The sequence below is a fragment of the Ictidomys tridecemlineatus genome, chromosome 10 (genome assembly GCF_052094955.1).
Source record: "Ictidomys tridecemlineatus isolate mIctTri1 chromosome 10, mIctTri1.hap1, whole genome shotgun sequence".
Lineage (NCBI taxonomy): Eukaryota > Metazoa > Chordata > Mammalia > Rodentia > Sciuridae > Ictidomys > Ictidomys tridecemlineatus.
The window spans coordinates 4,348,584-4,375,366 of NC_135486.1; the positions used below are offsets into that span (position 1 = coordinate 4,348,584).

The 26,783-nt window shown below is 35.0% G+C and overlaps 2 protein-coding genes across 4 annotated transcripts in view; one reads left to right on the forward strand and one right to left on the reverse strand.

Moving 5' to 3' along the window:
• The window catches only part of Nme7 (NME/NM23 family member 7), a 165,751-nt gene extending 154,826 nt beyond the window's left edge, over nt 1-10,925 (reverse strand). For both annotated transcript variants that reach the window (XM_021722680.3, XM_021722682.3), the window contains exon 1: nt 10,568-10,925. In XM_021722680.3, coding sequence (XP_021578355.2) covers nt 10,568-10,570 — 3 coding nt within the window. In that variant the 5' untranslated portion in view covers nt 10,571-10,925. The remainder of the gene's footprint in view (nt 1-10,567) is intronic.
• A 69-nt stretch (nt 10,926-10,994) lies between these two features.
• Blzf1 (basic leucine zipper nuclear factor 1) overlaps nt 10,995-26,783 on the forward strand; it is a 35,193-nt gene continuing 19,404 nt past the window's right edge. The window contains exons 1-6 of one of the 2 annotated variants that reach the window (XM_005319835.5): nt 10,996-11,146; nt 11,870-11,950; nt 19,563-20,002; nt 21,782-21,981; nt 23,807-23,935; nt 25,705-25,924. In XM_005319835.5, the coding sequence (XP_005319892.1) occupies nt 11,920-11,950; nt 19,563-20,002; nt 21,782-21,981; nt 23,807-23,935; nt 25,705-25,924 (1,020 nt within the window). In that variant the 5' untranslated portion in view covers nt 10,996-11,146; nt 11,870-11,919. Of the gene's footprint in view, nt 11,147-11,869; nt 11,951-19,562; nt 20,003-21,781; nt 21,982-23,806; nt 23,936-25,704; nt 25,925-26,783 lie in introns of both variants that reach the window. The other variant, XM_040277902.2, reaches the window with a different exon arrangement.

Here is a 26,783-nt window from a genome sequence, read left to right on the forward strand (position 1 = left end):
TAAATGAGTAAATTTTAAAAGCAGAATTAATCCACCAGTTATCAAATGAAAAAGTGGCCATGCCTTAAAGGCAAATTTATTCATTAATTCATACCTTCTTTTTGCCACACACGACAACAGACTCTTAGGATAATCAAAACTGATGAGGCCCTGATGACATGAAGCTTACTTACTAATTTTCTGTCTCCTCAAAGAATGTAAAAAACAACATAATCCCAGAATAATAAGGATTATAAAGACAATATGATAAATAAACATGTTGGTAATCACGTACAGAGAGCTAGGGAGTCCTCCTTCAATGAGAATGGATAATTAAGGCCATCTCCATGAGATGTCTGAGAAAACCAGTCACGTAGAAACCTAGGTGAAAAATATCCCTGGCAGAAAAAAATGCATAAAAATTTTGATGGGGGAGGAGATGGGGTTTGGTGAGTTCAAGAAACCAAGAAACAACAGGCCAGTATGACCTGAAGGTGGAATAAGAAGGGCAGACACAGAGGGTGTGGCCTCCACTGTGGAGGCTCTAAGCCTACTTTGTTGTAGATGGACCCTGAAATGTTCTCTCATATTCCTTTTTTCATCTAGGAAAATAGCCAATTGCAAGGCGAACCAGTGTCATTGCTAAGAAATTTGAGAAGGCTGCTTTTTAGCTGCTCTACTTTTGTTCAAACAGAAAATGTGCCTTCCTCAGAACATTTTATTTCCATTGGTTAGAAAAATATGGAATAAGCAAGCCTATACTCACACCTAGTTGTACAAAGCTTTGCTTTTTAGCTACTAATCAGGTTTCAAAAAGCCTTTGTAATGAGAAACATTTGGTGAATTCTCTTCACCTGCTTTCTGACACCAAGTAAATTACATAAGAGCATTTTAAACTATTAAATAAGATTTTTTTTTAAAATGCTGTATATATAGTTTGTAATGGCCCTAGATGCAGAGAGAGAGAAGGGAACTTCTATATAAATCAGACTGGTTCCATTTTTTTCCCGATTTCATATACCAAATGCTGTAGATGCTAAATAACATGTGAATTTGCATGCATAACAAATTATTATTATTTAGCACTAGCTACAATTTGCAGATCCATTAGACTCATGAGAAAAGAAATGAATACTTTTTGAATATTTGCCCTTAGAGAAAATACTGTGTATATAGTCAACTGATGCAGATTCAAGAGGCTACAAGCATGAATGTACCTCTGTAACAGTGGTCAAAGCCATGTCTACGTCAGCAAATGTTAGAAGTCAGCATCCTCTGAAGAAATCGTATTAGGTAGTCATTTCTTCTTTTTGCAGTATGTTTGCCTATATTATCACATGTGACTCAGTATTTTTGTTTCATAACCTACTGTTCGAGTCTTTTAATTAGTTAAAGGATACTGTGGTACAGTAAAAGATTCCAAATATACCATTTTCAAGCTTAATTCTTTTTATCATTTAAACTACAATTTTCCAATGAGAGGAAAAAGCGAGTCTTTGATTTTATGAGAAATAATCTGTGGTACTGTGCACTTCTGTGATATCTAGATGAATGACATCTGAATGTCACATTGATATGATTACAATTAATATGCAACTAATAAAATCTGTACAGGATATCTTATCCTAAACAATGTGTCCAGTGATGGAGGAGCGCCACCTAACGTTCAATATGGATGTCAACATATCCTGGTACACACCCATTTTACAACCATTCTAACCCTATACTTATATATTAAATAAGCCAAGTACAATATAAATTATGCCTTTTTAAAAGTTTTATATCATTCATATCCTCAATGTTTTTCATCGATATTTTCAACAAGAAAGTTAAAGCTCTTTAATTCTATATCTACATAAACGCAGAAGAGAACTACTCCTAAGAACTTTAAAACTTTCAAGCATCTTGACCTGGACTGTGGTAGACCAGAAAGAATGCAAATTCTAGGCTAAAGAAGCTCAAATCCAGGGCTAGCAGTATAACCTAGCTGTTTTTAAAAACCGAGATTGTTTCCTGACATGAAGAGAACATGTGTAATAAATTATTATACACTTAGCATTTGATAGGTAATACTAAGAAAAATAGCTTTCTTGTTCTGATTTATAAGCTAATAAGGTTTTTTTTTTTTTTGGTTTTAACATATGCCCTCCATTACAGTAGCTTAAAAGTTTTAATGAAAAGATGGCATATAGCAGGTCAGCAATTTCATTTCTCTCTAATCCTTTGTATAGAGAAAACCTTTCTTGAAAAATCTTTCTTGATCATTTCCTCCAGTCAGCCTCAAGTAAGTTTAAAGCTCTGCTTTTTAGCCACTGATGAAATTAATCAGGTTTCAAACAGCTCTCACAGATGAGGGACATTTGCTGAATTCTCTTCACTTGCTTTCTGACAGGTAATTTTTATGAAATTTCTAGTAAATTACATAAAAGCATTTAAACTACTAAAAACAATAATTTTTAAATCCTATCAAATTATTTTATGAGCCTATTCCTTGTAACTTTAAAAAAAAGTTTAATATGTTGTGTGTAAAAGGAACTTTTACTTTTTTAACTTTTGGATTCACTTCATCAAGCTCCTTGTACATTCTCCAAAATTCTCTTTTGATTTAAACCTCTTTCCAGGTTACAGATTTTTTGTTTGTATTCATAAGAATTTAGGTAGTCTTTGAAGCAAAGCATTACTGAGAGTCTCCAAGAGCCAACCTAGGATTATACAGGAGAGCAGGAGCAAACCCTCCTCTGAAAGAGCCCTCTCTTCCACACACTGCGGAGTCCTTCCTCTGAGAGCCAGAGGACAGCTTCCACTATATTCTGTCCTTGCTTAACACTTCAAATTTAACTTGGTGTTCCTGTGATATGCCTTGATCTATGTGTGAAGGGAACTGGAAGATAAGAAAAAAGTCAAAAGGCTATTCCTGGTTTGAAAGCGAAAATGCTAGGAAAAAAAGTGGTCATGTTATTATAGAAGCCATTCTCCCTTTGAATATAAAACTTAAAATTTTTTAATTACAAAAAAAATATTTTTATGTCTAGGAAATACAAATATTCACCTTTTAAAATTTTGGTTATGTGCAATAAAATTCAATGTTACTTTAAAATCAAGATGACTGACATAAATGATAGAACTGTACTTGCCCCTAGGTGGAGAAATTTTTAGTTTTTCCACAGCCATATTCCTGAACCTTAGTAAGAAGAAACAGACTGGGTCTGAATGGCCTTACTGTACTTTCACAATTAAATAAATGAATAACAAAATCTCAAGACTAACTGCAATAAAAGTAAAAGTTTCCAACTAATCCATTTAAGTTGAGTAAAAATTCATGGGTCTTAAATGTTAATATCCACTAAGTACAAACCAGGCATGTTTAGCTGCCCTATTCCCCAAAAGTTGTATGAGAGATACTGAAAACTGACCATCTTTCCTCCTACCCTACCTTTTCTCTAGCCTTGTATTGCTTCCATTAGAAAAATAAATCTATAAGAAAAAATGAGAAAAAGGGAATTTAATATATAAAAGTTAATTTTTCTATAGCCACAAAACTTATTAATTCTACTACTAACCTCAGATATTTATTTCTGAGACTTGTTTTGGATTTTACTGTCCTTCCATTTTCCTCAACTAATTTCTCATTATGTAGAAATCTAGTTAATATGTAAATAACATTTTATATGTATAGTACAGTGTAGTTTATTTTCATATGCATTACCTTATTTGATACTCACAGAATACTCTAAAGGTAATCTGAACATAAAGTATTATTTGATTTTATGGAGGAGAAAATGAATGTGAAGATCATACAATGCACAGCTCACAAATACTGCAGCAGAACTAGAATAAAGAATGAAAATTTAGATTACTAGCTCTATACAAGTTCCTTCATGCCTCAACAGGCTGCTTCTTCAAATAAGCAGACAAGAGGGGACTGCATGTTACCTATGAGTAATGTTTAAAGAAAGGCAGCTTTAGCTGCTTCAGTATATATAGACAATAAACTTTTAATTTTAACAATTTATGAGAGAAATACTATAGGTAAGTATTTACAATGTCTTTCATCAATGCAGCATGTAATAATTTAACATTTTCTCAATATTCTGAAAAGTGAGTGGCATTTTTATTTAAAGGTCAAATCTATTGTTATATATATGTATACAACATATAGAAATACCAGTTTAGAGTTTAGCAGAAGGTAGCACCATAGCACAATGTTAGCACAGCAAAATCTGGTAAAAACATCTGTTAGTAATTTGTCAATATGTATCAAATCCGTAGAAAGGCACATGGACCTTCACCCAGGTATTATCTTTCTAATTTATACTAAGAAAATTACTATGGACATGTATAAAAAGTGCTATTTATAGTATTAACAGAACTAATCAATAAATGGATTGGTTAAAATCAGAGTAAATGAAAGAATAAAATGTACTTCTTAATATAAATCTGGAAAAATGTACAAGATACAGTAAGTGGAAAATACACATGTATATGTACATGTGACTGAGATATTTCACCAAACTATTAATAGTGGTTATGTTTGGTTGTGATATTATAGAAGAGATTTTTTTTCACTTTTATATTTCCAAATCTACAAAAGTGGCAAAATATCTTCCTATATTTCTACAATAGAATAAATTTATTTAAATATATATATGTATAAAAAACATAAAACATACAACATATGTACTTAACTTGCAGATGTTGGAGTGATGAAAAACAAGGCATAAATTTAGCTATATTGGACAGACCTAGCGCCATTCCACACACAAATGGAGATACATTTTAAAGAATGAAGAAATATGAAGGCACAACACACAAGATGAGTCATCAGAGATAACAAAAGCAACTTAATTAGGCAAAGTGTCTTGTATCAGAAAATAGGCATGAATTGAGCAGTACATTTTAATAGCTACTGTTTTTCATATCTAATTAACAGAAAACCTTAAAATATCAATGGCTTTTGGAAATTAAGTAGTTTAGATGGTTTGTGCAGAAAAGTGAACACAGAGTTCATTGCAAGGGCTGGAGATATTTCTAGAGAATAATAATCATATGCTAAAGCACTATCAAAAAAGGTACTAGGTGAGAATCCCCACAGAAAACATGATGACCATATAGAAACTTGGATGTACAGCCACCTGGAATATGCAAGTTCACCACAATCTATCTTATGAAAAGAGAAAAGGTCAGAAAGGGCAATTATATTATGAAACAGCAATTGAAAAGGGAGAACTTGGGAGTCTTTGATACTCAAAGACAGAAAAATATGTTCCAAAGTTTATAAAATCACAAATGTTATAGATAGAAAAAAAATGACACTGTTAGGCCAAACTAATTTGACTACAATTTAAAGGCAGATCCAAGGAAAATAAAAAATTTGAGATGGGAAAATGTATGAGAATACTACACTTAGAATAAAAGTCAAAATCCTCCCCAAGTCTCATAAACCTCAGTATTCTGGCTGAACCCCTCAGATCTTCACTGCAGTGCTCTCTTCTTCTGGCTTTTCCAGTGTACCTCTGTACTCACCACTGCCTCTGCTTGTGATGGAATGTTTTACATTATCACCTGGCAAACTCTTTTTATTTTTTAAGGGTTCTACAACTGTGTTATACCCCCAGCCTTTTTTATTTTATTTTTTTTCCAATTTTATTTTGAGGCAGGGTCTCTCACTAAGATGCCCAGACTGGCTTCGAACTTGGGGTCCTCCTGCCTGAGCAGAACAGTTGGTATTACAGGCACACACCAGCATACCCAGCAAGCTCCTTTATTATCATTGACATCTCAGCTTAAAAATTGCCTCCCTGACTACATCAGCAAAGCTACTTGTTCTTGGCACCAGCCACTGTGGCATTATTTGGTTTAATTTTCCTCAGAATGCTTATCACTATATGAAGGGGCTTCCTTCATTTATTTATTCACATACATTGGTTTTTCTCCTTAACTAATGAAAAAAGGAATATGAAATGTTATATCATCAAGGAGGCTTTCCCTGACCACCCCCAAGTTAGGTCAGATCACTCTATTTCCACCTCCTCATGTAATTTTTCTTTTGCAACCCAACTTATGCTTTATAATTTATTTTCCAGTATCTATTTTTCACTATAAACTCCATGAAATATGGGCCACCATGCACTGTCTTACTAATCAATGTATAGCTACCAATACCTAGAATGAAAAACACTCCATATCCTTTTAAACTTAGGATTAATTGGTGAATAAGAAAAGAATGAGAAACAAAAAGGCATATGCTAAAGCACCATCAAGAAAAGTACTAGGTGAGAATCCCCACAGAAAACGTGATGACCATGTAGAAAAAGGAAAGAAAAAAATAAAGAGCTTATTAGGACGTTATATTGATCATATGCTATTCAGTTTTATGAAGACTACTGGTTTTATTAAAGAATACAATAGACTTAGGACTTTACTCTTAATAAAATACATGCAGAAAATTAATTTTTTAAGTTTCAAATTTGTAATTTAAGCTGTATGCTTTGTAATTCAGTTTCAATAAATTTGGAACTTTAGAACTGCAATTCTTCCAAATTAATAGTTCAAGTATCAAAAGAATTCTGAATGGACATGAAAGAGATGCTGAAGACAAAAACAGAAAGCTATTTAGAAGAAATTTTACAAATAACATTAGAAACTGAAAACACATTCATGGAATAAAATCCTATTCTTTATTTAATAATCATGAAACTGCCTTTGGAAGGACTGTTAAAACAGCTTTTGTACTTCAAAGGTTTAGACTAACTTTTATGGAATATGGCTGATAATATTTAAAGTCCTTCTATATTCACAGTTCAAGTGAGATAATAGTATCCAAATAAATGCTATATTTTAGAAACTACATAACATTCCTTGTTAGTCAAATGGGTCTTAGAATTGTTTTCTTTATTCTCTTTAAGCATAAAAAAATTGAGGACTCTAATACTAGTGATTCTAACACTAGATATTCTTTATATTATCTAATATATATGAAACACATACTATAGTTGCCTGTTTCACAAGACAAAGATGGTTCTAGAATTTGTGACCAAAGCCTAAATCTGATGCTGGAAGCCACAGCTATAACAAACCAGAAGCAGGTTGAAGCTGATCATTTAATTAAATTACAGTGGCCAGAAGCCACAAGAAACCAGCAGAGCAAGAAACCTCCATCAGCAGCAGCTCACAGGAAAACTATGAGCCTTGCTACAAAACAGATGCCAGTGGCAAGGCTGCACACAGAGAAGGACAGCTCTCTCTTCTTCTCAAAAGGCCCACTCTTTCTCAGAAAGGACTGATTGCAAATGATACAGAAGAGAGATCTGGATGCAGAAAGAAACTTGAAAATTTTACTCTAGCCAATTTTAGGCTTTCATTAAATTCAAAGGTTTTCCTATGACACAATAAGAGCACCATCACTTGGTAAAAACAAGAATAAGATGAACCTGTGTGCCTTGATATTTCAAATATTTTGCCTTTTAAAACATATATTATCTTGAATTTCATGGATCATGATTCACAGTAAGAAATATCTTTTACATCATAACCCAATAGACACACCATATGTGTGTGTGTGTGTGTGTGTGTGTGTGTGTGAAATAAAAAAAAAAAGTTCATGAAAGTTACCCATACTACATGGCAATAAATATGCTATTTCTACTTTATGTCAGATTTTGTTTTGCTTTGGTTTTTGTTTTTCTTGTTTTCACATTACTGGAGTTGACCTCATGGGTACCATACCACTGAGCTATATCACCAGTCTTTATTATTTTATTTTATTTTGAGACAAGTCTCCCTAAATTGCCCTGGCTGGCCTCGTACTTGCAATCTTCCTGCCTCCCAATTTGATGGGATTGCACTGAGTGACACCATTCTCACTTACCTCTTCTTTTTAATACGGCTATCCACCACAGATTGATTTCAGGGCAGGTCATTGGTCAGAACCCAGTAAAACATATTTGAAAAATAGTGCAACATGATCAAGTGGGGTTCATTCCAGGGATGCAAGGTTGGTTCAATGTACAGAAATCAATAAACATAATCCATCACATCAGTAGACTTAAAGATAAGAATCATATGATTATAACAATTGATTCAGAGAAAGCATCTGACAAAATACAGCACTTTTTTATGTTCAAAACACTAGAAAAACAAGGGATAGTAGGAACATACCTCAACATTGTAAAAGCAATCTATGCTAAACCCAAGGCCAACATCATCCTAAATGGAGAAAAATTGGAAGCATTCCCTCCAAAAATAGAAACAAGACAGGGATACCATCTTTTACCACTTTTATTCAATATAGTCTTTGAAACTCTAGCCAGAACAATTAGACAAATTAATAGGATACAAACGGTACAAGAAGAACTCAAACTATTTGCTGATGATATGATTCCACATTTGGAGGATCCAAAAAAAATCTCACCACAAAACTTCTAGAATTAATAAATGAATTCAGCAAAGTAGCAGGATATAAAATCAAATGCATTTCTATACATCAATGATAAATCTTCTGAAAGAGAAATTAGGAAAACTACCCCATTCACAGTAGCCTCAAAAAAAAAAAAAAACCACTTGGGAATCAATCTATCAAAAGAAGTGAAAGACTTTTACAATGAAAACTACAGAACATTAAAGAAATTGAAGAAGACCTTAGAAGTTGGAAAGATCCCTCATGCTCTTAGATACGCAGAATCATTATTGTCAAAATGGCCATATTACCCAAAGCGCTGAACAGAGTCAATGTGATTCCAATTAAAATTCCAACGTCATTCTTTGTAGAAGCAGAAAAAACAATAATGAAATTCATTTGGAAAAATGAGACCCAGAATAGCCAAAAGAATCCTTAGCAAGAAGAGTGAAGCAGGAAGCATCACAATACCACACCTTAAACTATACTGCAAAGCATGGTATTGGCACCAAAGCAGACATGTAGAACAGTGGTATAGAACAGAAGACACAGAGACAAACTTATATGAATACAGTTATCTCATACTAGGCAAAGGCACCAAAAACATACCTTGGAGAAAAGATAGCCTCTTCAACAAATAGTGCTGGGAGAACTGGAAATCCATACGCAGCAAAATGAAACTAAATCCCTATCTCTCACCTGCACAAAACTCAACTCAAAGTGGATCAAGAACCTAGGTATTAGACCAGAAACCCTATGCCTAATACAAGAAACAGTAGATTCTAAATCCTCATCATATCGGATTAGGCCCCAACTTCCTTAACAAGACTCCTAAAGCACAAGAAATAAAATCAAGAAACAATAAATGGGATGGATTCAAACTAAAAAGCTTCTTCTTGGTAAAAGAAATAAAGAGGTGAAGAGAGAGTCCACATTTTGGGAGCAAATTTTTGCCTCACTTATGTCACAGCATTATCTCCAGGATACATAAAGAACTCAAAAAACTTAACACTAAAAAAATAATAATAATAAATGGGCCAAGCAGCCAAACAGACACTTCTCAGAATACAATCGATGAATATATGAAAAAATGTTCAACATCTCCAGTAATTAGAGAAATGCAAATGAAAACTAAGATTTCATCTCACCCTAGTCGGAATGGCAGTTAACAAGAATACAAGCAACAATAAGTGTTGACGAAGATTTGAGGAAAAGGCACACTCTTAGATTGCTGGTAGAATTGCAAATTGGTGTAACCAATCTGGAAAGCAGTGTGGAGATTCCTCAGAAAACTGGGAATGGAACCACCATTTGACCCAGTTATCCCACTCCTCAATTTATACCCTAAAGACTTCAAAACAGCATACTATAGTAACACAGCCACATCAATGTTCATAGCAGCTCAATTCACAGCTAAACTATGGAAGCAACTTAGATGCCCTTTAATAGATGAATGGATTTAGAAACTGTGGTGTATACAAAACAGAATAAAAATTATGGAATTTGCAGGAAAATGGATGGAGTTGGAGAATATCATGCTAAGCAAAGAAAGCCAATTCAGAAAACCAAAGGTGGCAGGAAAGATGGTAGAATGAGATGGACATCATTACCATAGGTACATATTCGACTGCACTTTTGGTGTGATTCTACTTTGTACAACCAGAGAAATAACAAGTTGTGCTGCAATTGTGAACAATGAATTGAAATGCATTCTGTTGTCATGTGTAACAAATTAGAATACATATATATATACATATACATATATATGTATATATATATATATATATATATTTTTTTTTTTAAATGCACACAGGAACCCTATTCCTGTTCATTCTCAGGAGCTTTCCAAATGATTCCTAGACACACCTAGAAGGTGGTGCGCTGACCAGGAGAGTGACGGGCACGTACACCCATTGCGGGGGCCTTCCTGGCCTGGGAGCCGCGCCACCTGGGAGCGCAAGCTGCATCTAGGGGCCCTCAGAGTCACGCAGCTCACCGGGTGCGGAAAGCCCTGGCACCGGCGCCCTGCTGGGAGCGCCTCCCCTCGCCCTTCACTGCGCGCAGCAGTAGTCGAGACCCTGCGTAGGGCCTGGTCGGATTCGGGGCACAGCCCGCGGGGCGAAGGTGCCGGGACGGCTGGGGACGCTGCCAAACGCGACCCTGGAGCCATTCTTCTGGCTTCCCTGAACTCACCATGGCTACAGGATCTCAGGACGAAAACCGGCCGTGGCGACAGGAACACAGCATCACCAAGGCCGCCAACCGGTTACTCCGGCGACAGAGCCCCGCCCATCCGGGCCCCGCGCTGGAAGACCTCAGTTCCGCCCAAGCAGCGGGTGGGCCTGCCCCTTCAGGTGTCGCCAGGGCAACGAAAGCGCCTTCTTCTTTCCTCCGTCCGCGTTCGATTGACAGATGACCCGGAAGTTCAAGCTAGTAAGCGGCTAGGCTCCATATATTGCTATGTTTTACTTTTAAATATGCTCCTGTGCACTTCTCGCTTACAGAGGTGTTACACTGTATTTTCAATGTCTCTCGAGTTTAAGCGCACCACAGAGTATTGTCTTTCTCTTCTGGAAAAGCCTTCCGGAAACGAAACCCTGAGTAACCGGAAGTTGCGGGCGGGGCGCCCCTGATTACGGAAGGCCCGGGGCGCGTCAGGTGGGAGGGGAGCCGGTCGAGCGAGCCGGTGACGCGGAGCAACACGGCCTGCGACGTGGGGCCGCCCGGAGTCGGGAAAGAAGGATCTCGGCGCAAGTTCCTGAGCCGGCTTAGGTAACTATGGGAGGGCGCGGGGTTCTCGGTCGCGGGAGGAACGGGGGTCGACCTCCCGGGCCGGCCTGCGGTTGCGGGTCTCCTAAGTCCAGAGCCGGGGCCGCCGGCGAGAACGAGCCCGTCCAGTTGGGAAGCCGGTCAGGGGCCTCCGCGCTGCTTGGCGTCGAGTCCCGTCGGTGGCCTGGCGTGGCCACGCCGGCTGTCATCGAGCCTGCCGTCCGCCGCGTTGAGGGCCCCGCGAGCCCAGGGTAGTCCCGGGGCCTGTGCGGACGTGGCTGGAGGCGCGGTGTGCATCTTTGCCCTTAGGAACTGCACCATTTTGACTGTCTTACCAAAAAGGGGCAAACTGAATTATCTTGAGTAGTACTTTCGTTGCTTCTTAAACGTGTAAACGGATGCGCTCTGTGTCTCGGGGAATAAGTACTTTAAAATTCCTGTTGTCCTATCAGTGGTATAAAAGCTCTTGCAGTAACTTAAGCGTTTCCAAAATTCAAGACACACCTCTGGGCAGTTTAGATTGTACTGGTGAGGATGGTAAAACGGCATCTACAAGTAAACTATGCCGAATTTTTTTATCACCTGTGAGAAGGGAATGTGAAGAATATTTCCCTAAGTGCATGGGTTCTAAAAGCAGAAGTAATTAAAATACACATTTTTAACTACAGACACTTATCAACTGTGTTTATATGATATTTTAACTCTCTTCTGTGTATACGTTTTTAGGTTTATTCCCAGTGGAAGTCTTGAAATACATTTTCATTAAAGAAAAAAAAATGACTACTCTTAAAAGTTTAGAAACCAAAGGTAAGTGTCCTTACTTTGATGGTACCTGTTTTTAAGACGTGAAATTTATGATATGAAGGAATGTTTCAGCCAGTTGAGTAAATCTCATAGATTCCTTGGGAATCATTTCTGTTTCAGATCTCTTCATGTTTAATTAGTAATTCAACTTTTATATTTCAGTACTTCAGATAAACCTTAACATCATTAGGTGGTATTTGTTGGATGATCACTTACTTTTAAAAGTTTAGTGTAACAAAACTGACTTGAACAATGTATTACCTATCCACTAGAAGATCAGGATTTAAATAAACAAAAATAAAGTATACCAGCAAGGCTACACTCTATGTAGGCATTAGGAAAAGATCTGGGTTCCTCTCCTTGGGGTTTGCACTCTTTGGTGCTCCTTGGCTTTTCCATCCTCGGTTTACGTGGAGTTCTCTCCATGTGCATTTTTCTGTATCCAACTTTCCCCTTTTATAAGGGCAGCAGTCATATTGGATAAGTGACCTACCCTACTCCTGTATGATTTCATCTTAACTATATTTGCATGATCCTTTTTCCAAATAAGGCCTCATTCTGAGGTACTGAGGTTAGGACTTCAGCATAAGTATTTGGGGGATACAGTTCTACCTATAGCACTTGCCTTGTTCATTAGTCAGCTTGTAGTCCTGCTTTGCTTGTAATATTCTTAATCATTCCCTACCTTTTTTAATATTTTTATTTTGCTTATTTATTTTTATGTGGTGCTGAGGATCAAACCCAGTGCCTCACATGTGCAAGGCAAGCGCACTGCCACTGAGCCACAACCTCGGTCCCATTCCCTACCTTTTGAAATTCTTTCTTTCCATGACTTCCAAGCTACCACTGTGTTGTCAGTCTGCTCTTTACTGCCCAACACAGTAACCACATGTGACTATTTGAATTTAAATTAATATTTTTAAAAAATCAACATTTAGTTCTCAGTCATATTAGCTACAACTGTTTTAGTCAGCTTTTTTTTTTTTTCCTGCTGTACCAAAAGACCTAACCAGAACAATTGAGGTCTCAGTCCGTAGATAGCTGACCCCATTGCTGTCGCCCAGAGGTAAGGAAGCACATCATGGTGGAAGGTGTGGCAGAGGAAAACAGGTTATAACATGGAACCAGGAAGCAGAGAAAAAGAAAGAGATAGCTGTATTCTCCAGGGACAGAAATATATACCCCAAAGGCACACCCCCAACGACCTATCGCCTCCAGCCATGTGCTACCTGTTTAAAGTTACTACTCAATTCCTATCAAGGGATTAATACACTGATTAGGTTAAAAGTCTCAATCATTTCACTACTAAACTTTCTTGCATTGTCTCACACATGAGCATTTGGGAGATAGCTCATATCTAAACCATCACAGCCTCCAAGTACTTAGTAACCAAATGTGGCTGGTAACTATGATATTTCTATCATTGCCAAAATTATTTTGGATATTGCTGCTGTAGCAGTATCTTTTCTATTTTTCAGACTCCTCTCTGGTTTATGTTTTAAATATCAGTGTTTTTCAGCTCTCTTTCTCTTCTACTCTCAGAGTTTCTATGATTAATTATCTGTAAGAACAACTTCCAAATTTATCAGTAGCTCAGATCTCTCCTCTTGAGATTTAGAATTTTATAGACAACAATTATTTTTTTGTTAGATATAGACAACAATCTTGACATGTCCCAAAGTAAACTCCTGACCCAGCTCATTTTGGGAATAGAGTCAAGTTCTTCCTGCCAGATCCTTTAATAAGAGATAGGAAGCAGTTTTCTAGAAGCAAACTTTTCAGGAAGCATATTTCCAGTAGCAAACTCTATTTATTTCAGTCCTTAAAAAGGGATATAGTAGCTTAGTGGTTCAGCACTTGCCTAGCATGTGTGAGGCACTGGGTTCAATTCTCAGCACCACATATAAATAAAATAAAGGTACATTGACAACTAAAAACAATTTAAAAAAATAAAAGAAAAAAAGGATTCAGATATGTTCAGGAAACAACAAAGAAAGGTCACACTAATAAGTACTTAATTGAATTTAATACAGCTAGATGCAACAACTGTTCTTTTCACAAGTCACTAAAACAGCTTAAAAGTATTAGAATAAGTAAATCAAAGACTAATCAAAGTAATAAACTGAGAATAAATAGGAAATAAAAGCGATTAAAATGATAACTAATGTGAAAACAACTAGCATGGCATTTAGCAAAAATTATGATTAGTGATTAAAAGCTTGTTATTGCAGTGCCTCTGAAACTGTTATTTTTATTGTTATTTGTAATGAGGATTAGAGTTATAAAACAGCACTTTCATATACTTTATTTCATTTGATCTTAATTATCTAATAAGGAAGACAATCCAACTACTAGTGCTATTCCTACTTAATATAATGCTAACAGTGAACAAAAGTTACTTGTATTGCATGGCCTGAGAAGACGTGTACTTAGGTTTCACCTTGTCAGTTGTCTGCATATCTTGTACCTGCCTCAGGTGAGAAACATGGTTATGTTCTTGATCATTGGTTGTTTGGTATCATACTAGAACTTCCTCTCGGAAGACATATGAGCAATACTGACATCATTAGAGTGATATATCATTGCTGGTAGAGCTTTTCTAAGGGAAAATTCTGTCAGACTGTAACTGAGTTAGGAATTAATGGTTCAGCGTAAAGGAAAAACATAAGCACTTTTTAAAGGAATTAGTTATTGAACATACACCTGAAATCTTCCAAATGTGTGTAAAAGATTGATAAGCTTCATTAGCACTTACTCATTGTCTCCATGCCAACCACCATTTCTGTAACTAGTGATATAAAAAATAGGAAACATTTCTACCCTAAGAAACTTTCAATAGTTTAGTCTGCAAGAGAAACAAATTATCCTAAAATACTGTAGTATTTCCCTTTTCTGAAAGCTCCAGGGGATGGGAAGAGGATGTAGTTGAGTGATTTATCCAGGTTTAAACAATACATAGCAATGGGGACTTTTACATTATTCTGACTCAGGGTCTGATGGCAGAGGGAACTTAAATTTTGATGCAGTCTGGTGTTCCTTCTCTCCCTGCTGACTCTTTTTGTTTGTTTATTTGTTTGTTGTGTTTTGTGGTTTTTTTTTATTGATTATCTTTCTCTGTAGATTCACAATGTTATGAATAAATGACAGTATTTGTTCAATGACAGATTGTAAAATCATACTTTTTGCCTAAATATTCTGGAGCAAGGATTGGCAAATGTGGCTCTTGGGCCTCCTTGAAAATGGTTGTGATCAGACTTGATGATAGGGAACAGTAACTTTGAGTTCCACATAAATCAGATGTTATCCTAAGTAAAAAGATTCCTGCTGTTTTCATAATTAAATCTATAGTACCAACTCTATTCCATAATCATTATAGTTTGAATTTCATCAATAATCATTGCTTTTTCTCTTTTGTGTTACATACCTAACTAGAATTCTTGCTTTTACTTCCTAATTCACAAAGCCTGAAATATTTATTCTCTGGCCCTTTACAAAAAATATTGCCAACCTCTACTCTAAAATGTTAGACTAGCAACCTTATTTCTTATGTTCTTATATTTCACCAAAAAGAGTTGAGGCAATAAGAGTGAGGCATGAACTTTAGATATGATTTAGTTCACTGGTAAGTGTTCACAGGTGGAGGTAGTGTTGGTGAGTACCATAGTGGTGGTCTTGTTGATTCCCCTCAAAGAGTGCAGAAAAGCAAGGGATGGTGTTTTGCTTTACTCAAACATCACTCATAATTATGGAGGTGGTACCATAGGGTCTTGAGAGAAGGTAATTGCTCATGAATGTGCCTTAGATTGTGCCAGTACATATGTAATAAAGGTATCTATGTGTGTCACAGGGAAAATAGAATTATGAACGGTAAGCTACCAGATGAGAAAATGTCAAGCCCTGGCTCTCATTGCCAGCTTGCCCTTGCATGTTAGCTAGAATCAGTTGTGAGACAGAGCTGCCATGTGATAACGTAGCACAACCTTGATATTCATAAACCTTGAGTGAGTAGAACAATTCAAATAAAGTTAAGAATAAATTTAGCCAGGCGCAGTGGCACACACCTGTGATCCCTTCGGCTTGGGAGGCTGAGGCAGGAGGATCATGAGTTCAAAGCCAGACTCAGCAAAAATGAGATGCTAAGCAACTCAGTGAAACCCTGTCTCTAAATAAAATACAAAATAGGGTTGGGGATGTGGCTCAGTGGTTGTGTGCCCCTGAGTTCAATCCCTGGTACCGCCAAAAAAAAAAAAAAAACTGTTCTGACTTGCGTAGAAATCCTATTCACCTGTGGTCAAAGTATCACACCTGCTTGTCGTATCTTCATCCTCAGTGGGCCTGAGTGCCATGGCTCTCGTAATCTTTTTCTTGTTGTTTTTATTAATCCTTAATAAATAGTTGATTCTAAGTTCTCGAATGCCAGAATGTCTTATTAATAAAATAAAATTCACATTAAATAAAGTTAAGACAAAACCAGATTTTTAAGAACATGAGAATAGTTTTTTATTTTTAAAGTAGTTCAGTGGATATTCTAGTGAGTGCTAATAAGCTACAGCATGTTTTAAATAATATAGAGATCCTTTATCTCACTTTCTGAAATGCTCACTTGCTTATCTTTTTGAAATTCAAGTCAGTCTCAAAGATCCCAAACATGTTTATATTTCATATTGAATTGGCACTATTTTATTTTAGTGTACATATTTTATGAATAGAGCACATTAAGTCCATCCCAGATTTCTTTCTCCCTCCCCTCTAATGTAACATGAAATTTCTAAGACCCCAAAGTTTGTCAAGAATTTCTTTAAATAAGAATAATGATGATCACAGTAGGCCCTAATATTCAATGAGTGCTTATTGTACCAAACACCATTCTAAACACTTCACATGTGTTCTTTTTTACTTTTAAGAATTGTATTAAATCATAGGATTGAGCATGTCAAAAAAGTAAAACTAAATAAGAACATAAGGAATAGACTAATAGATTATAGATTGATTTTGGAAGACAGTTTGGCAATACAGATCTTCACCAGACCCATTATTGGTAATTTATTTGAAAGAAATAAGTACAAGTCAGTTATGGTGGTGCATTCCTATAATCCTAGCCGTGTGGTAGGGTCTGGCAGGAGAATTGGTTGAACTCAGAAGTTCAGGGCTAACCCTCATAATATAGTGGTAGGTTGTCTCAAAAAAGAAGGAAAGAAAGAATCCAGAATTCGAGAGCTTGAGGCATGAAAACGTTCACTAAACCATTATATAATAACACTATTTATTATAGTGAAAAATTGATAAAAGCAAGTATCCAACAATATAATAAGTGAATTCTTATATAAACATGAAGCCCTATATTATAGCCATAAAATGAAAAATATGAAGATTATAGCAAAACAGAAAAATAATGTTAAACTTATAAAATTTATTATGATTATGATTATGATTTATCATGATTATAAAAATACCAAAGTAGTTTGAAATAATAAGTATTTTATAGTGATGATAATATAGGTAAATTTATTCTTGTTAATATCTTTAGTAATGTATATTTTAAAAATAGTAATAGAAACCAAAGATGTGTGATTGTGTGTGAAGACAATCTGTTCTATTTAGTAGTTTTTGTATCTGTGTAGTGAAGTTTGGAAGAGGAAGAAAACTGAGTTCAGTAAAAGTAGACCTAACAAAGAAACCTCAGGAAGTTTTTCTGGTTAGATATTTCCTTTGCTTAAAACACCTTGGCAGGTAACTTTTGAACTTTCTTAACATTGCCCCAAGAATGCTTACCTTTTTTATGGTGCTTTGGCCAGAGAACTCCATTTCAGGGCCGTAATTCTAAGAAAGAGGGTGACAAGACAGTCTGCTTCAGTTTGGAATGTTCACAAATTATCTCTCTCTCAATGTGGCTTTGTAGAAACTCCAAAGAGGTTTAATTTTAGTAAGTCCTTATTATTGCTCTTACCAAACTCAATGAGTATGGTTACAGTGAAGTGTGATTTATATTTGATATAGTAAGATATTTTATTTAGTAATAATCAAAACTAAGGACATACTTGTGATTTTTTTTTCTTACTAAGAATTCTGTTTCAGGTCTTTGTCTTAGGAGATTACATTATTTATATTAGTTATTATTTATATATTGAATATATAACATTACTATATGTTATTTACATAATTTATACACACACGAATATGAGATTTGGCTAAACAGTAATGAAGTCACTAAAGAGCAATCAGTAATTCATGATTGACTTTAATGTTTTTGTAGAAATAAAATTTCTATCAAAATATACCTTTATTGCATCTCACTGTACATTACCCTGTAATACATTTTTTAAAAATATTTATTTTTTAGTTGTAGTTGGACACAATACCTTTATTTTATTTATTTGTTTATTTTTATGTGGTGCTGAGTATTGAACCCAGGGCCTCACACGTGCTAGGCAAGCACTCTTTCACTTAGCCCCTACCCTTTAATACATTTTATCTTTTTTATTTCCTTTTTGTGGTAATAAGGAATTAATCCAGGGCCTCATGGATGTTAAGCACAGGCTCTACCACTAATCTATATTTCCAATACTCATTTTGTCTTTTTAGGTGAATATCCTTTCTCCTAAATTAGATAGTACTTCTTCCCAATGAAGTGGTCAGCACTGCCTCAGAATGTCTGAACTCAGGCACTAAGCACCATGTTCGCTACCTATAACCATCAGAGTTCATTATTATGATCATCATGATCATCGTTGCTGACCTGTGTGCTTGTCCTCTACCCTTTCCTTATTCTCATTCATATTTTTTTTGTCATAAATTTGTTATTACTCATGTGTATATTGAGTATTGTGTACAAGTACTTCATGGGGAATATAGTATACCTAAAAATAAGTTGACAGCCACTGGAAGAAACAGAACACCAGTAAAATAATTTGAATATGGTATGGTGAAAGTGAATTCTATAGAAGTTTAATCTGACAGTACAATGTTTCAACTTCTGTAAACAACACTTAAACCCTTAGGTTTAAAAATATGACTCAGTCTTTGCCTAATCAGTTCTCCAGTTTAACATGTTTTTCTTTACCCTTGTGCAAAAGCATTCTTTGCCAGGAGGTCACAAAAAACTTGAATTTGTTTTGAGGTATATAAATGGTTTGTAAATGTGTACATGTAAAGCTGATACTTGTTTTATATTTAACTAAAATTATCGTCTACCATGTGCCAAGCACTTGATCTTATTACATTCTTTCTTACTACACCTTATAATATCTTTCTTAATTTCCATTTTGCATATCAGGATATAGAGATTAATGTAGAATTAAATTATTTATCTAGATCCCCAGCACCAAAAAAAAAAAAATTATTGACCTAGGATCATATTAAGAAGAAGTCCAAATCAAATGTTGTGATTCCAGTTGTCTTGCATCTTCTTCTGAGAGATGCACTTAGACAGTTTGAGCCTGGAAAACTCAGTTCCTTGACAAATGGTTGTTTGGAAAATTACTTTTTACTCTGAATGTTTTCCTTTTTAAAAAAAAATTTTTGTAGTGCCAATATGTTTGAATGTAAAAAAAAAGCAGTCTTGACATTTCCTTAGCATTTCTTTCTAGTAATTCGAGTTTTGTTTCTCCTTTCTTAGTCACTCTTACTTCAACCCCAATCCGAGGAGCAGGAGATGGAATGGAAACAGAAGAGCCACCTACATCTATTGAAACCACCTCTGGAGTCCAGTCCATAAAGCATCACATCCTTCAGAGTCCACCGAAGAAAGCAGCTCCTTCAGAGAACCCAGGAGTTCTTCAGCTGGGAAAGATTCTTTCTGAAAAGGCAGTGGAGGTAGAAGCTATAAGAATACGTGTTCCCAAAACTGCTATAACTCATGATATCCCCAACAAAAATGGAAAGGTTAAATCTCTAGGATATCATAGAGGAGAATTTCATGGTCAGCCTGAAGGAGTTTTAGAACCTAGAAAGGAACTCTCGGAGGTGAAGACTGTATTGGAAAAGCTCAAGAACTCTGAAAGAAGGTTACTACAAGACAAAGAAGGTCTTTCAAACCAGCTCCGAGTACAAACAGAGGTAAGATTGGCCTGAATCACTTGAATGGGGGGCAACTTTTTACACCTGGACCTTCTAAGCCTGGATAGAAAACTACGTTTCTTCGTGGAAATGTCATTTATAATAGGTTATCATTTCTTTAAAATTTTTCCTCTTATATTTCTCATTCTCTCTGAGGGCTTCTAGAGAGTTGTTATTGGGAACTTATACTAAGCCTACTCAAAGATGGATATGTGAGGTGCTTATAAAAGTAGGTTGTAAAGGTAGGTTACAGTTATAAAGTGCCAAACCAAAGAGTGACCAAATCAATCTATAATGCTTGATGGTATTGCTGTGATCTTTACATCTTAGTAAAATTGCCTTAACTCTCCCTTGTTTCTCTATTGGACTGTGTCTTTTTTGCCAGATACTAGTCTTGTGACACCATAATGATTCTTGTCCAACTATATTAATGTATTTAATAATACACATAAACGTGTAATTTAAACACACATAATATATTTAATAATTAATATATAAACACAAACATATATATATATATTTATAAATTTTGGGGGAGGGGACTGAGTCATATCCCCACTGAGCCACACTCCCAGCCCTTTTTCATTTTTTATTTTAAGACAGGGTGTCACTAAGTTGCTTAGGGGCCATGCTGAATTTCTGAGGCAGACCTGGAACTTGCAGTTCTCCTGCCTCAGTCTCCTGAGTCGCTGGGATTACAGGCATGCACTACCACACCTGGTAATAATATATTTTAAATATGTCTAACCAATTTCTAAGTATAAAAGTAGTACATTCTTATTAGATCTTAGTATTAAGATATCTGACAAAGTTTGTCAGAGTACTTCATATATTATTGAATATACAGTTCTTTCTCCTATTGATGGTCCTACAGTCTCCTGAAGTAGAGAAATGGTTTATATAAGGAACCTCTCCTTCAGAATCACTCCTGCAATGTTTAAAACCACATCAAAACTGAACTCAGATATCTGGTAAATAATAAACATTTTTTACACCAGAGAAAAACACAATGAAAATGGTACCACCCATAACTACACTTTCGAGATATGGCTTCAAAACTACACATATTGAATTTATTTTGTCTTGTAACCCACATTTTTTCAGTCATTATTTTCCTTGTCACAACGTTCTAATTATTATTGGTAATAGTGTTCTTCAATGGCTGCACCAATACCTGTTGGACATTTGTTTTAATTGTTTTGCTTTTTTCAATAGCAATGTGAAGATTATGCTTATTGACATCCTATATTACTTCCTTTTTCTTAAACTCTTAAAAGTCTTAGGACACAAAAAGATAAACTTATAAATGTTGAAGTAAAATCCACATAAAATATACTCTCACATTTTGGGGCAAAATGTATTGGTTTAATTTTCTGATTGCATTTCCTTTATGTTGACTGGAAGCAGTTTATTTTCATGCTGAATTGTACTTTATTATAGAGGCTCAGTTTATAACCACATTATCTACATGTAAAGATAGAGATAATGCTGTATACATTATGCATGTTAATATATAATATCAATTTTTTAAAACATTTTAAACATAGGTTGTTTGTTTTAATTTTGTTATATTAAAAAGTCTGTGGGCTGGGGATGTGGCTCAAGCGGTAGCACGTTCGCCTGGCATGCACGGGGCACTGGGTTTGATCCTCAGTACCACATAAAAATCAAAGATGTTGTGTCCACTAAAAACTGAAAAATAAATATTAAAAAATTCTCTCTCTCTCAAAAAATCTGTGACATTTCCTTGAGCTTATTGTATTTGTTATGTTCTTCTAGGTAAATCGTGAGTTAAAAAAGTTGTTGGTGGCTTCTGTGGGGGATGATCTTCAGTATCACTTTGAACGTCTAGCCCGTGAAAAGAATCAGCTTATTTTAGAAAATGAAGCCCTAGGTCGAAACACAGCTCAACTCTCCGAACAGTTAGAACGTATGTCCATACAGTGTGATGTGTGGCGTAGTAAATTTCTCGCAAGCAGGTATTTTCTATTCTAAATAGTATTTCATTTACTAGTTTTTGTTATCAGGTTTTCAAACCATAATACAAGAAAGTAGATTATAGTACAAAAATTTCTGAGATGGTACTTCATACATCATTTAATATGTGGCTTTCACACAATCTCCCTGAATAGGAAAATAATAGAAGGATCCTTTCTCAGTCTGGAAATTGCTTCTCTTGCAGGGTTTAAGATCAAACCAAACCTGTAAATTCAGATATCTGGTAAATATTAAAACTAAAAAAGACAAAACTACATTTTTTTTCCACCTTCTATCTGGAGAATAGTTCTTTTGTCTATATAAGAGAGCTTCCCAACCTTTTTCTTTCCATCATAAGTAAAAAAAAAAAAAAATTACAACATTTTTATGGCATACTTCATGAGGCTACTGTCTAACAGGTAATAAACCAGGTCCGAATCTAGGTGTCTGGACTGGTTGGGAAACTCTTGCTATATATCTATTGACTCTTTGTTTATCCCTGTGGACTTTGAGTTACTGGGGACAAGATCTGATGTTATTCATCTCTGTATTTCTAATGCTTAGAAAAGGACTTTATATGTTTAACAATTACTGATTTAATGAATCATCTAGAAAATTTTCACAAAACACCCAAAGGATCCACGTTATAGTTTAAGAACCACATATTTTTTCACGTACTAACATCTCTCATACTTTCTAGTACTTGATTGTTCTCTTAAAGTTCTTCATTTATTTGTTTTCTAGTTGTGCTAGTATAGTATGCTATTTGAAGAAATTATTTTATTAGTATTGACTTAAATTGAACCATAGTTCTTATTAAACAGTTTAAGAGGCGAGTCATGCATATGTCATACAGGTTATTGCAGTATGTAACTTTCTTAACATCCTGATCAACACCTATGATCACATTCTAAAGACAATAAAAATTATTGATATTTTAGTTGATTTAACCTATTAATGTCAAAATTGTTTTCCTTTTAAGGAATTTAGTAATAAGTATGGTCTGAAACTTTAAATTTTAGTGTTAAATTTTCAGCTAAAACTATACTTTAAAATTTGCTTCAGTTTCATCAGTAGAGTTGGTCAAATAAAATGTAGTATTTACAATCACTAGAAAACATGAAGTTGGTTCTTCAAAACTGGAGGAAATGAGTTGGGCCAATCATCAAACCACTCAGGAGGCTCTGGCAGTAGGATCACAAGTTGAGGCCAGCCTGGACAACTTAGCGAAACTCAAGTCTCAAAAGTAAAACTTTAAAAAAGGCTAGGGTTATAGCTCAGCACGTGTGCAAAGCCCTGGTTTCGATCCCCAGTGCCGCAAAAATAGAAAACTAGGAATAAGATAGTGTTACATGTGCTCATGTAGAAAAAGCTCCATCATGCTAGGCCAGAGGAAAGACTTAGTTTTCATCTTATAGAAACCTTTTTATTTTTCTGTATTTTTCTAAGGGCAAATTATAATTGAGTAATAAAAAAATAACTCATTTTTATCTTCCTCTTTAAATTTTTCTGTATTTAAAAATGTTTTATTTATTTTTCAAATATGATTAATCTGGAATAAGATTGGGGTAAATTCAAAAGTTATTGTATAGAAAATTAAGTATTTCCTTTGTCATTTTACAAATATTTTAACTGAATCCCTTTAATGAACTCTAAGCTCATAAACATTTTTAAATTTTTTTAGTGAAAATTTTAAAACAAGACAGCTTGACTATGTTAAATCTTCTTTGTTTGTTTTTGAAAATGCCAGTTACAAAGCAGTATGTTAATTTTTCTTTACAGTTTTATTATCAGAGAATTTGAATGTGAAATTTTAATCTGTTCCAGGGTAATGGCAGATGAGTTAACCAGCTCCAGAGCAGTTTTACAGCGTCACAATCGTGATGCACAAAGTGCTATACAAGATCTCCTGAGTGAACGGGAGCAGTTTCGTCAAGAAATGAGAGCTACCAGGAAGTACGGAGCTTGTTTACATACTGAACTCTTCTAGTTTCTCCTGAAGTTTTTGTTGCTATGAATGGTTTTTTGTTTTTTTGTTTTTTTGTTTTTTTTAATGTGTCTACATTTGATAACTTACTGAATATATACTTTAAGTAGCACTTTAAAACAGATGTCATGGGAGGTAGGAGACCTAAAATATAGACATGCTTCTTCACCTGTTCTTAATTAGGGAAATGATTATTTATACCAGTAATAGAAAAAACATATGGAATTAAAAGCTGATTTGGATGGTAGTTTTGTAGTTTAATATAACTCTTGTTAGAAGTCAAGGAATATACCTGTCTTTCCAATGGAAGGTAATCTTTTTGAAGACTTTCTATAGGATTAGAGTTTGTTTTCAAATCCATATCCAGAACTACTCAAGTTGGTAGTCTTTAAAAAAAAAACAACAAAGTCTTACTTAAAAATAAGCTCCTTGCACTATATATAATTGAATTATTAACAACAGAATCAGTAAGTGTCAAAAGAGTAAATTGTATGTGTGATTAAAAGAACAAAGCCTACTATGTCAAAATATCAAAATTCATGGGAGGCAGCTAATGTAGTGTTTAGAGGAAAATGCATAGCCTTAAATGCTTATTTTGGAAAAGAAGAAAGGTCTCATCTCCCTCAAAAAATTAAACCCAAAATAAGCAGAAGAAAGAATACAATAAGGATGAAAGCTAAAGTGCATTTAAAAGCCAAACGTTAGTTCTTTGAAAAGATAAACTTATGGGCGCTGAGGTTGTGGCTCAGTGGTAGAATGCTTGCCTAGCATGCACGAGGCACTGGATTTCATCCTCAGCACCATGTAAATGTAAAATAAAGATATTCTGTCCACATAAAACTTCAAGAATAAATATTCAAAAAAAGAAAAACTTAAGAAACCTCTAGCAAGTTTAATTATGGTAAAAAGAGAAGATTCACATTAAATGTTAGGAATGACCCTGCAGGTTATATAGACATGAAAAAAAAATCATAAAAGATGATTACAACTCTATGTCAATAAATTCAGTAATGTAGATGAAATAGACTATTAAAGGTAACTCTAGAACATATATATATTACCTAAATAGTCCTAATCTACTAGGTATGCATTTGTAGTTAAAAACCATCTAGTAAGGAAATAAGGGAAATTCTGGGTCTAATTGGATTCACTAGTAAATACTAGTAAACATGTAAGAAAGAAAGAAAGTTTACACAAATTCTTTCAAGTGTAAAGGAGAAAGGAAAAATTTCTAACTCATTTTATGAGACTACCATTATCTTAATACGAAAACCAAAGACATAACAAAAAAACTATAGACTATAGACCAATACCTCAAAGGAACATAGATGTAAAAATCCTTAACAGAGATTTAGTGAATCAAATGCAATAGTATAGAAAAAGATTTGTACATTATGACAAACTAGGGTTAAGCTCAGGTATTGTAGGTTGGTTTAGCATTCAAAATCAGTGTAAACTCACCAAAAAAGAAAACCCATAGATGCACAAATCAGTAGCTCCTGTACTAAAATATAATAACTAAAAATGTACTATTTTTTGAGTGATTTTCAGATCGACAGATGCTTTTTGTTGTTAATTTATTTGACCAGACTTCCTGGTTTATTGAACTTGGAGAGAGAAAGATACAGGAGAAAGACAGTGTATGATTTCAGAAATATGTTTCTCATTTATTTATTATTATGGATTTTTATATATTGTCTTCTCACTAATGTTCAGAGTTCATGTGTATCTTATGCAGATTTTTGGAGGAGCTCTTGGTCTCCTTACAGTGGGGAAGAGAGCAGACTTACTCCCCCAGTGCACAACCTCAGAGCACAGCAGAACTTGCATTAACAAATCACAATTTAGCAAAAGCATTAAATTCTCATCTTCTGGGGAATGTTGGCATTGGCAGTCAGAAAAAGATACCATCAACAGTTGAATTCTGCAGCTCCCCAGCTGAAAAAATGGCTGAAAAGGTAAAATAGTTTCATGATCTGTGGAATTTCTATTATGATCTCTGGAATTTTATCTAGACCTTTACTGAAAAGCAACATGTTATAATGGAAGTACTTGGCATTGAGAGTTGGGAAGTATGGGATCTAAGCCTGATTTTCATACTAATGAGCTTGTGATCTTGAAGACAATTATTTTCTCCTCTGAGCTTTAATTTTCCCTACCATAACTGCTGTATTTTGAGGAGGAAAAAAATGTAATTGTTTTGAAAGAGGTCCAGTTTTTTAATTTAGTAATCATTAGTGAGTTAAGTAGGTTACTTCTAATCTAAGAAATTATGTAATTCCCACATAAAAGCTGGGAAAGTGCTGAATAATACAGATTCAAATAATGTAGACCAAGTACCTACAGTTCTGGATGAATTCAGGGCCCATGCAGGTGACCTATCAAATACTATGATCTTATAGTTCTGGGTGACAGCAAAGTTTACCTTACAACTTTAGTACCCAACTCCAGGTCCCCATGTTAGACCTTGTTATTCACTAGAATTCTTCCATTATTAAAATCTTTAACATCTTTCTCTCTGATCTGTGACTCCAATTTCTTTCTAACTCTGATTCTTCCATTTTTACTACGTGTTTCTTGATCACATCATTATTTTTATTCTCTTGGTACCTACATTTTTTTCATCTTATCAGCTCACAGCCCCAACTTCTCTTCCTTCTCTGGCTTGCCTAGACTTCATTTTCAAGGGCCTTGTTCCCTTGTCCTCCCCAGGTATACTCAGAACCCAGTCTTTTGTCAGTTTGGCTGTTTGCCTTCTTTGTTTCAGTACCCATCAGACCACTACCTCACATTCACCAGATGACTTTGGTTCATGAT